Here is a 12,298-nt window from a genome sequence, read left to right as displayed (position 1 = left end):
TTTAAGGTAGCTCCACATCATTTATATCTTTTCAGCTCAGCAGCCCTATATCTCCTCTTCCATTTCCCCCTGGGTACACCTGATTTTGTAGATCCCAACTGGAGGGATAAACACACCCTGAACCAGAGCCAACCAGATGAAACTGAAATCTCATTGGCCAGGCCTGGACTTCCTACACACTCCCCAGAATCTGAGAGTTGAAGCCCTCTAAGTGGTAGAGACAAAAGAGAGAGCAAGGAATGTGGCTATTACAAGAGAACATAAATTGCAGAAAGATCAAATCAGTAACCATTAAATGACCAATACTTTGTAATCCTTTATTTCACATTAGTAAACTCAAAAACATGTACAAGTCCATAATCTGGGTGTTTGTTGACAGATAAGGTCAAGGAAGCTAATTTTGCCATGGTACTGAGGACTGCAGTCTCACAGTTGGGAAAGAGGAGCATAGGAGGCCTCCATGACACTCCCCCCCCCCAAAGTAACAGCCTAGACATAAAGTCGTGGAAGAGAAATATTAAAAACTGCGATAAGGATGCTGAAGTGTAGTTCTCCAGATTGATGGCTTCTGGTGGGGGTGTGGTTGGGGAAGGACTCAGTTTACTTTAAGAAGCTGGCCACCACTTGTTTGACCATGCTCTAGTGAGTATATGGGTAACACAAATTGAACATTTTTTTTCCTTTTTCTTCATTTCTTTGGGGGATCACAAAGGTGGGTGGGGGCATACCTGGGAGGACTGCGAAGTGAGTTTGCTTGGGGTTCATGATGTGGAATTCCTAAGTAATCAATAAAAATATGAAAACCCCCTCAGAAGCAAAATATTTATATCTGAGGCTGTCCTTCCCCGGAACATCTGCAAGGTCCACAAAGGTAGGTGTGTATCTGTTCCGTTTCCTGATAAGCTGCTACTGCCTGCTATAGGGCATGGCACATGGTGAATAATTAGGAAGTATTAGCTGAATAACTGGGTGGATGTATGAATGCTTAAGCATTTGGTATCCCTCATCTGGTCATGGGTGTTGAACTCAGAACAACAAAGATAAAAACAAAAGGTCAAGCAGATTGGTGCAGATGAAAGTTTCTGTCCTACACAGTCCCAGAGTCATTCAGTCCCAAATAAACACACAGAAGCCTTTATTAATTATAAACTGTTTGGCCTATTGTTCAGGCTTATTACTAACTACCTCTTACAACTCAAATTAACCCATAATTCTTATCTATGTTTAATTATGTGGCTCAGTATTTTTTCTCAGTAAGGTATTCTCATCTTGCTTCCTCAGCTTCTGGATGACAACTGTATCTCTGCCTTTTTTCTTCCCAGAATTCTCCTAGTCTGATTGCCCCACCTATACTTCCTCTCTGGATGCTGGCCAATCAGCATTTTATTAAATCAATGTGAGTGGCACATCTTTACAGTGTAAGAGCATTATGTCACAGCAAATTGGTTACTTTCTACTGCATCCTTTTGTAATATTAAAATCTGAATTGCCCAACCCCATTTATATTATATACTTTTAGAGAAATGGAAGGTTCATAGAGATGCTCTTTGATATAAGACTAGATGGCAAATGGAAGACATCTGCTTCAAGGAAACTGCTCTCTCAGCGTTTCTGAGTTGGGTTGTCAGGATGCTTTATACATAGTGCTTCACTACCTTTTCACTTCCTGGCCTGCCGTGGTTAGTCTTTTATCACCTTGTCACAAGCTGGAGTCATCTGGAGAATGCCTCCATCAGATTGGCCTGTAGGCAAGTCTGTAGGGCACATTTTTGTTAATTATTATGTGGGAGAAGCTAAACCCACTGTGGGTGGTGCCGCCGCTGGGCAGGTGGTCAGGGGTTGTAGATGAAATAAGACTGAGCAAGTCATGGGGTGGAGTAGTATTTCTCCATGGCAGCTTCAGTTCCTGCCTCCAGGTTTTTTTCACACTTGAGATTTTACCTCAGGTTCCCTCTACAATGGACTGTGGTATAGAAGTATAAGGCAAACAAACCCTTTCTTCTCAAAGTAGCTTTGGGTCATCATGGTCCTGATTACAGTAATAGAAAAATGAACTAGGACTAAGAATTGTGTCTTTTCCAGAAAAAGACACATAAAGAAAGGTATCAAATACAGATGGATGGAAGTCCTTAGGCCCTGCATGACCAGTCTAGGGAACATGAGGTTTAATAAAACCATTAGCTTGAGATTATCTGGACCCTTCAGAGGGTTCTCAGACATGTGGTCCCTGGTGTGTGGTGCTCAGCTTTGAGAAGCTACGTGGAATCAGTGTTCTCAGTAGACCATTCATGACATCTTCAGAGAATGGACATGAATTCATATCCCCCTTCAGCTTCCTTCTCTAGAAAGTCCCCTTCTTGGTCTCAAATCAAGATGGCTCCCTGAATGTTTCCATTCAGAAGGTGGGCACATACATATGGTCTTTCCACCTGGCTGGTGTTTTCTCCCTGACCCCTTCATATGTAGAAACAGAACTAGTTTGAGCACTACTTCCAAGAAACTGCACTTTTGAAGCTCTGTTCATTTCCATGTCCTCTATATGTGCTTATCCTTCATTCCCATTGAACATCCTAGCCTTGATCCTAGATACAGTTGCTTTGTTCTTTCATTATGATGTGAAGAATCTCTACACCGTATTCTCCCGCCACCCCTTCCCTGACACGATGGACAGAGATCCCTTGAAAGTATAAGCCCAGAGCAATCTGACAATGATGTCTGCATTGGTTACTGTAACATCACGGAGGGTATGGTGTCAGGCAGATACTATTGATGTGAGGGCGTATTTACTTTGACTTATAGTTTCAAAGGGCTGGAGTCTACCAAGTCAAGGGAGGCATGGTGGAGTTGATGATACTGGGTGCAGAGATTCTTCACTTTATGGTGAAATAGGAAGCTGATCCACGAACAGAGCTCTGGCTTTCAGGAGCCTGCCCTTAGTTAGCTTCTGCCAGAGAGGCGCACTTCCTAAAGACTCCCCAACTGTCCAGAAGAGCCCCACAAGCTGTATAATAAGCATTTAAAGCAAGAGCCAGAGGGAGTCATTTCAGATTTAATCCATAACATGGTTCCATCAGCTGATTTCTGGCTCTCAAGGTCTTCCCTCACCTCCAGAGTTCTAGTCAAAGAAGTTGATATCTGAGAGGAGAGCTGTAGTTTTATAATGCTAATGTGAACACCGTATGAACAAGTCTCATTTGACCAATGGTTTAAAGGTAGTGTATCAGAGTCTCTGCATGAAACAGTTGACTGGATGTAAGGTGTTTCTGAAGAAATCTTAGCATCAGACAGTTAACAAAGACAAGGGGTCAGGAGAGGCTGTATCCTCAGTGCCCATCTTGATTCCCTATTCTTATTTTGACCATGTATTTCTTCCTCACAAGAGAAACACAGAAGCTTTAAACTCTTGTGTGTCTGCAGCTATTTATATTTTTTTTCTTGTGTGAACACAAACATCTTCTGTACATGTGTGTTTCCTGCTCAGGGAAGATGCAGTGCTTGCTATAGAGCAGACTCTGGCCCTGCGCTCAGAGTTAGTCAGAAAGCTATTGGCTTCCTAAGAGGAAGTGACATGTTTTAGGTACAGTTCCGAGGAAGTCAGTGCCAGCAGGCTGAACATGGAGTGACTGGGAAATGATTTGTGATAGAGGGAGAGATTAAGCTGCACTGCAGACAACAAATAGGCGTTTGATAGATAAGGGGAGGGAAGGGGTTGTTTTCAACTGGCAAGACAGAGTGGCTGGAGCGAAGGCTTGGAATTGAGAAGGACTGTGATTTATTAGAAGCAAAGTGAGGCTGGCTCACAGCCAAACTCTAATAAGAAGTAGGACACTTGGAGGAGGCTGTAAGGATTCCTACTCCCTTCTCTCATAAAAATTAGCACTGAGGCTCAACTAGGGCTGAGCTGGTGGTAGCTCATAATGGCAGCATGTAGTAAGGAGCAATCCGTGTCCTGTGCAGGAGAAAACATAACCCAAAAGGCACAGTATCATCGAGGTGTGTGAATGAAGGACCGCCCCTCACACAGGCTCCACACCAACTATAGAAAGAGGCTTCGTTTTACGGGGAAGATGATCTTGAAGCAAAGCTGAGGAGGATAGGAGGAGAAGGATAAGGGGGGATTAGAAGGGTAGCTTGAGAAATCTGTCTGGAGGGTGCACAGGAAGCAGAACCCAGGGAAGTCTTTGAAGCTATGAGGTCGGCTTCCTTTCATGCCGTTGTTAGTCATGCATTTTACAGCGACCGAATACACGAGGAAAACCAAGTAAAGGAGAAGCTGCAGTTCACAGTCACCTGGTTCTGTTGCTTCTGGGACATGTGTGGAAAGGCTGGACATTATGTCAGGGAACATACAGTGCAGTGAGGAAGCTCACCTTTCGGCGGACAGGAGGTGGGGAGACAGAATGTAATCAAGGACAAAGCAAGCATGTCAAAGGAACAGTCTGCTTCTTTTAATTCAGTCCTGCCTCTATCTGTTAAACTCAGCTGTGAATTCATCACTGGGGAAGTGGTCTGTGGATGAAATTAGCTTTATTTTGATCTGATCATCTCCCAATCCCAAAGGTCCTACCAGCTAGGGACCAACTTTATATGCAAACAGGCATCACTTTCTATGCAAACCATATGAAGAATTGGGAACTCTGACCACAGGTATTAAACAGTTGCAATTAATGACTCTTGCATTTGGCTCTGAGATTGGGTATGGACATTCCTCTATCATGTGTTTATATTCTATGAAATATGTAGTGAATTAGCCCCTATTATTCACAGCTCTCTCTTCTCCTCATTTGTGCATTAAGTAGGCCGGTCACTCTGGTGTCCGTCCCAGCATGATAATTTAAAGCACGTGATAAGATGTGAAAATTTCCACCAAGAACTTCTTGGGAGGTAAGGCCCTTGAGGAGAAATCATATCCACCACAGAACAGATGCTCACCCAAACTCCTTTTAGGATTTCTCACTAATTTTATAATGTTATGCTCATGCTTGGAAACTATTTTATTTTTTTTTCTCCTGATAACACCTGATATATCAAATATTGCTGCCTGTGACCACGACTGGCCTAACAAACCCAAAGTGACACGGGGTTCTCAAGTTTGCTGCAGTTAGGTTGTTGTGGGTTACCTACCGCCCTCTGCGAGGATGCTCAGGTTATTGTGGATCACCTACCAGCACCTGTGAGGATGCTTAGGTTGTTGCAGATTACCTACCAGCACTTATGAGGATGTACTTCTCAGAAGCCAGGGCTCTTTGCAGCCAGGGCTCTTTTCTTTCAGGATTGTCAACCAGTTTTCCTAGATGGTGCTTCTAGAAGTTGATAAGCACAGGCTGAAATGTGAGAAGATGGGTCTGGCAGCCTCATAGCAGGCTTCATAAGGAAATATGAAGAAAGAATCAAAGAGTCGAGTGAAGAAAAGGTTGACCCCACTTTGAGGTGGAAGAGAGAAAGATCTGGAGACTCACCAAGGAACCTGTGAGAATAGAAAGTTAGGAACGGATGACAGTGTCCAAGACGGTGGGGTCCTGGAGCAGATGGTGCCCTTCCCCTGCCTGGAGGAGCTGAAAGAAAGTGGGGGGAGGATCAAGGTTGGCTGCTCTGTTACCTGTGCTCAGAGACGACTGTAAAATGTCCTTATAGCAGGACTGTGTGCTTCAAAATATGTAAGAATGGTGAACTGAGCAGACCCTCTGAGCTTGGGGAAACAGCCTTTCAGAAATGATGCCTAGAAGCGATAAAACTCAAAGTAAGTAAAATACCTATTTTTCTAAATGAAAGGTAAGACTAAATCCCTCATAGACATTCCAGAAAACAAAAGCCAAATATAACCTATGGCTTTAAGCAGCATGCAATTTCTGCTAGACATGCCTTTATGGATTTCAAAAAAAAAAGAACCCCCCAAAAGAAGACATTTAAAGAGAACTTTGTCATTCCAGGTTCCTAAATTGGCAATGGGATGATTAAGTTAAAGTATTCTGATCAGTTGTGATTTGAAAAGGGCTGTAAAAATCTTCATTACCTCTAAGTTCTGCCTCTTTGGTGCGTGCCAGTGCCAACCGAGGGAACGCAGCAGACCTTTTAATCACAACAGACTTTGTGGTTATTTGTTTCATTGATTTTTAATGAACTTGTTCTTATAACTGACACCTGAAGGGGCAGGTCATAGCTACCCAGTTCTCTAGGTTAGAGAGCAGGCATCTTTGAGACTGGGGCCAAGGAGGCTCAGTCTAGAGAATTCTGACATAAATCTTGTCTTTCTGTCAAATACCCATGTGTGCTGATACTGCCTAGCTGTTTACATTTCTGACAGCTGCCATGTTCTCTGTTCACTGGATGACCACAGTGAGTGGGTTTATGTCTCACAGCTACTTAGGACACTTACGGACGTCTGTTCCCATGCCAGACCCTGGCCTATTGCAGTGGCTCGATATTCTGTGAGGTTTCAGCCGGAAGCTGAAATGTTGCAGAATGAATACCCTGCTTCTGTTATTCTGGGAGTTTCCATGCATCAGACAGAACCTGCGACCCACAGGTCAGCAGAAGTCCCTCCCCACCTTGAGAACTGGTGAAACTTCACGTCCATGTGGAGCCTGTGGAGGAGAATTGCTTCCTCATGCAATTCTGCCTCCATTTCTGGGCTGTTATTCTATCTGCTGAAGACAGAGCATGAGACTTGATATGTTCTTCAGGCAATCTTCCCAGATGGAAGGATGCATCTATTTATTTTTGTATTTTACTTTTCCTTAGACTTTTACTACTGGGCAGCAGGGGGCGGGATTCCTTGCTGTGGATCACGATAATTCACGATGAAGACGTATCGTATCTGGATGTCTATCCTGATCTTCTCACCATCCTCTTGCCATTTTCCTTCCTTGGTGCATAAAAAGTCTCTTCAATCATCTGCACCCAATGCTGTGGTCTACCGCGATCCTTGACATCTCTATTCAACAAAAAAGCTCAGTCAGTCCTGAGATAGCTACTGTTTTCCTGAAAGAAATGCATTTTGTTTTCTATTTTTGAGAAAAGCCATTTCGAGGGGCTGGAGAGATGGTTTGGTGGTGAAGAGCACCGGTGACTCTCCCAGATGATGCGGATTTGATTCCCCGCACCCTCATGTTGCTCACCAGTAGCTCCAACTTAGGTCCCAGGGGATCTGACACCCTCTTCTGGCCGCTGTGGGCATTGCAATTATGTGGTGCACAGACACACATGTAGGCAAAACCACATATACATGAAACAAAAACAAAGGAAAAGAACTGTAGAACTGTTGAGGCTGAAGTGCAAGGCTTTGCATGCAAAGCTTGTGAGAATTCTCCTGGCAGTCAGTGCTCACTGTTGGGCATGAAAGCGCTGCCACGAACTAGCCTGCCTTCACCTCTCCTTCACTCGCTCCAGAGAGGACCACCTATGCTGGCTGACACCCCCCTTCCTTGTAATTTTATCTGCTGTGCTGCTGTGCTGCTATTTTTTTTTCCCGGACTTCTTACCCTTTATTTTCTTCTGAAAAATTCTTTGATCTTGCAAGACCAATTTCATGGGTCTTAGGATATCTTACTCTGTGGAATTACCCTGACCCTACTCATTAAGTGGGGACATTTCTCTATTTCCACTTTTACACTGGTCAGAATCTGCCATAGCGTGTGTTTGACTGAATTTATTTTGTTTGTTTGTTTAACATCTGCCTTTTCACAAACTTTTTAAAGAAAAGTGAGTATCAGTTCATTGTTGTGTCCTTAGTTCTCCTATGTGTAAGTGGCAGCATTAGGTTCCAGTGGACCCCTCTGATTGGTGCCCACATCACGCTGACAGTGTGCCACAATGAGGTAGTCCATCTGATTTGGCTTAAGAGAACAAATATTTTTTTACTTGTTAGAACTTAATATTAATTTAATGGTACAGTACAAAAGTTATGCCAGTCTTTGGAGGATGGGGGAAAGCCAGCCAACAGTCTGGTAGGACGTAGATGAAGTTTTCCCGGAAGAGTTTGCTCCATGAGCTGGGTTTTGAGGAAGACAGTCATTTAAAAGTATTCTTAGTGGTATCTTCAGGGCTTTTTAGGAACGGAATATAGCAGGCATCCCATGAATGGGCACTATACAGCCTCCTTGTTTCTACCTTCTCATCCTACCTACGACGGCAGACAATAAATAGTAATGATGCTTTTCTTCAGGGAGTGATCTAGAAAGAAAAGAGAAGGTACCAGTTAGCCACTGTCCATTTCTCTGACAGAAAAGCCAAGAATCTGGGTCAGCCTCCATGAAAGACACAAAAATGAGGAACTCAACTCTCACCCTTCAGACTTCTATCATGTTTTCTTATTCCCATATCATGTCTAGTCTCTGCTCAGAGGCTCTGCAGATGCCTCTGCTTAGCCACATTCAGATCTGTAAAGTATTATGGAGTGTCCTTGTTTCTGTTTGGGTGGTCACTCTCCTGTTGTTGGGAGAGACAGGATATAGATATGAACCCTGGTTCTGTCTTCTAATTTGTTTCATGGGTCAAGTCTCTTGTTAACCTCACTGTAACCTTGTAAGGCAGCTGTTACAATTGCATTTAGCATAGTCTGAACAGGAGTGGTTGAGAGTTAACATAAGCAAATCTGCCTGAAGTAGGACTTAAAACATTGTAGCTCCGTGTTGGTTTAGAGAAGGACTTGCAAGGACACTAACTGAAGTAGACAGTGTACTTACATATGGGTAAAAATAAGACAAAACAAAATGTCAAACCATGTTCTCTCAATCTAAACCAAAATATACCAACAACAACAGCAACCCCCTAAAACCAAACACCAAACATGACAAAACCTGTTCAGTCTGGTCCCTTTGCAGCCGTCTATTATTCTGGGACCAATGGGGACTTTCCCTCATGTTGTCTCCTTTGCCACCAGCCACTGAGCCGAGACCTCTGTTCTCTGTAATGAATCATCAATCAGCTTGTAATCCGACCAAAGAATGAAGGAACACGTGTGTGCTAACAAAGGGTACTTCTGCCCCAATGGCTCAGAAGAGAAGATACCGTGAAATGTCATGGAAACGGTCACTGTGACAGTCTGCAGCCTGGTTCCGAGCAATCCTCTGCTGTTTAATTGTGCTGAGGGTTCCCGAGAGCAGCCTCTTGTGGTTTCCTCAGAAAGCACCTTCTCCTGCTTTATGGAATCTTAAATACATGTCTCAGGGCAATAGCATTGTAATGGTCTGAGAGGAGCCTGCATGATTAGCTAGCATGGGGTCGAGTATTCTGAGCTCAGTATCATGGGCCTCATAGACTAGTTTTGCACAAGTACCATGAAACAAGATTTATAACGAATGGAAGCAGGGTGTAAAAACGTTCCTCAGCCACAAAATGTGCTCTGGGGAGCAATGCTGATGGAGGGAGGCTTTGGCCTCTTCAGAGGTAGTATCTTTGAGAGGAAAGTCCTCTATTCCAGACTGGCCTGGAGTCTGTGGGAGGGGACGACAGCTATGTCTCCTCAGACTAGTGTGTGGTCTCCCTCTGAGACTCTGAGCGACGGCTTCTTGTTTCCTAATGAACTCGATGAAGATACTGGTGATTGGTAACCTGTATGGAACACATTGCTTAGTACTTGACATGATGCAAGGTTATTTTTGCTTGTGAATTTTTCAAATCTTTAAGCACTCTACTCAAAGGGGGGCACATTTACTTTTTTATTGCATATGACTGGAGCCTGAAGAGTTGGTGAGGGTTAGGGACTGGGGTTGCCTGGGACCTCCGAGTTGGGAATATAGGAAGGAAAGACTCAAACCCATTCCTGTCTGTTACCAATTCATGCTCTCCTCGCATTGATTTCTTTCTTGACAACGGGAGAATTGTGATGGTCAGTTTGATTACCAAATTGACAAAAGTTAGAATAATTGGAGATGTGCCTCTGGGCATGTCTTTAGGAGAACATCTTAAGTGCATTAACTGCGAAAGTGTTGCAGGGGGCCACTTGTTCATCCCAGCTGCCTAGAACCAAAATTATCACTCAGAAAATGTATTAATTAAAACACTGATTGGCCCATTAGCTCTAGCTTCTTATTGATGAAGTCTTACATCTTAATTTAACCCATCTATTAATCTGTTTATCGCCACATGGCTGTGGTTTACCAGGACAGATTCTAACTGGCGTCTCTCTCAGGTGGAGGATCCATGGCATCTCTTTGACTCTGCTTTCTTCCTCTCAGAATTCAGTTCTGTCTTCTCCGTCTACCTAAGTTCTGCCCTCTCAGGCCAAGGCAGTCTCTTTATTCATTAACCAATACAAGCAACCCAGAGGGGACTCCCACATCAAGGTAGGAAGACCAGACCGTTGTGAATGGCACCATCCTCCACACAGGGCATTCTGAACCTTATGAGAGTGGACAAGGCAAGCTGAACACTGTCATGAATGCGTTCACTGATTTGTTCTTCCAAACAGGGGATGTAAGATGCCGGCAGCTTCAGATTCTGGATGGCTTGACCTCCGCACCACGATGGAACCATAGCCTGGAAAGCAAGGTTAAAAAAATAAGACCTGTTCTCCCTCAAGCTGACTTTGTCAGGTTTTGCTTTTATCACAGCAGCAGCAAACAGACAAAGACAATAGTGAATTCTTTCATTTATGATTTAGAATCATAAGGAGCAGTGTACCGGACACTGAGCGGTGTAAGAACCACAGTCTCTATGTTAGCAGATGACAGAGTCATTCTCTCTCACTTCTACGGCAGGATCGGGAATGTACTTGGATTTTTAAATGTTTGTTTCTGTGTTCTTTATAAGAGAAAAAAAATACCAGTTGCTTAAAAGCATTGTGACTGGGTGGATTAGTAGGTTGTTTTTTGTTTTGCTTGTTTTTTTTTTTCCTTTGATGGAAAATATATTATTTTCTAATATGTCCTGATTGCAGTCCCCCCCCCCTACAGCTCTCAGCTGCTCCCTACCTTCTTTCTCCTCTGGATTATCTCTCTTTCTGTCTATTAAAAAGACAGGCTTCTAAGAAATAGCAATCCAATGTGGCAAAATAAAATATAATAAGAATATAAAAGCAAAAGCCATCACATTGAAACTGGACAAGGCAACCCAACAAAAGAAAAAGACCCCAAGAGCAGACACAAAAATCAGAGACCCACAGGGGATATTCACACCCTCAGGAGTCCCATAAAAATACTAAGCTTAAAGCTACAATGTGTACACAAAGGACCTGTGTGCAGACCCACGTCCGCCCTTTAGGTTGAGCAGCATAACAAGGCAGGTCATGGTGTCAAATGAACTACACTTGAATCCCTTTGAATCCCTACACTGCTGTTTGCAGGCAATGTGATAGCGGGGTGTCTTTGTAGAATGGGGATATTGACTGAATATTTTAAGAGGTCAAAATGATACTTAGGTAATCTACAGGACAATAGTGTATCCTACAATGCCTGATGGGTTGAACATTGTTAGCAAATATAAATCACAAGCTGAACTGAAGGTCATCTAAGGACTCTTTTGTTGTTGTTCCAAGCTCTGAAGTTTCTCTTTTTAGATATGATATTTAATAGATTTTTCACAGCAGTGATCCATTTGTAGATACCGTGGGACCCAAATGTCATGCCACAATCATAGAACTTTGAAAATGAAGCTCCCTTGGTGGATAAAAAGGTTTTTCTCATGTGCTTTATAGTAGTACCTAGCTCTTTCTTGGAGACAGGAGAAGATATACAATGTTCTAGAGTAGGTGATTCTGGTGAGCTGTTTGGCAAGAATTGGCCACTTATTTCACTTTGTGTCTTTAAAAACTGTCCTTGGTTCTGCACAAAACAAGACACTGTGCTAAAGCTTATGTGCTGAGGAGCCACAGGAGAATCTTCACGATGCTCTCCTATGTTTGGAGCTCCCTTGGATCTTGTGACTCTCAGAGCTTTTGATGTGTGCGGGATTTGAATGGTCATCATCTTGGTATAAGAAGATTTATACTGTCTCTTATATATTTCAGAAGCAGATATCCAAAGGTTTCCTGGGAATGCAATGGTTCTTTCCAAATGACTTTTGGATGATACATGTGTAAGCGAATCAGACAGATATCGATTAAATGTCCTCCTGACACAAAACAAATTGACCGGATGTGCAAAGGGTTTTGCAGACCGGCAGCGCTTGATATTCCCTAATGACATTCGCTGCTGATTTCCAGCTACAAGGTGGAGAGTGGACATTTCATTCGGAACTGTTTTAACAGATAAAAGCAGAAGGCAAGAAATGAATTCGAGGTGAGAAGTTTCTTGAGTTTTCTTCATAATCAAGTGGCTAAGATGGGGGAAAACGCAAAACTAAAAGAGAGATTTGGTCA

General features: G+C 43.2%; 1 protein-coding gene across 5 annotated transcripts in view; it reads left to right on the top strand.

The window, feature by feature from the left end:
• The window catches only part of LOC146893683 (uncharacterized), a 221,163-nt gene that overhangs the window by 150,307 nt on the left and 58,558 nt on the right, over positions 1-12,298 (top strand). For 2 of the 5 annotated variants that reach the window (XR_015003336.2, XM_087907806.1), the window contains exon 5: positions 10,412-12,218. The exons of the other annotated variants lie outside the window; for them this stretch is intronic. Coding sequence is in view for 1 of the 2 variants with exons in the window: in XM_087907806.1 (XP_087763932.1) it covers positions 10,412-10,420 (9 nt within the window). In the remaining variant the exon portion in view is untranslated. Of the gene's footprint in view, positions 1-10,411; positions 12,219-12,298 lie in introns of those variants that run through there. 5 annotated transcript variants of the gene reach the window in all.

Source organism: Myodes glareolus, chromosome 7 (assembly GCF_982192425.1).
Source record: "Myodes glareolus chromosome 7, mMyoGla1.1, whole genome shotgun sequence".
Taxonomy (NCBI): domain Eukaryota; kingdom Metazoa; phylum Chordata; class Mammalia; order Rodentia; family Cricetidae; genus Myodes; species Myodes glareolus.
This window is presented reverse-complemented; position numbering and strand designations above follow the sequence as displayed.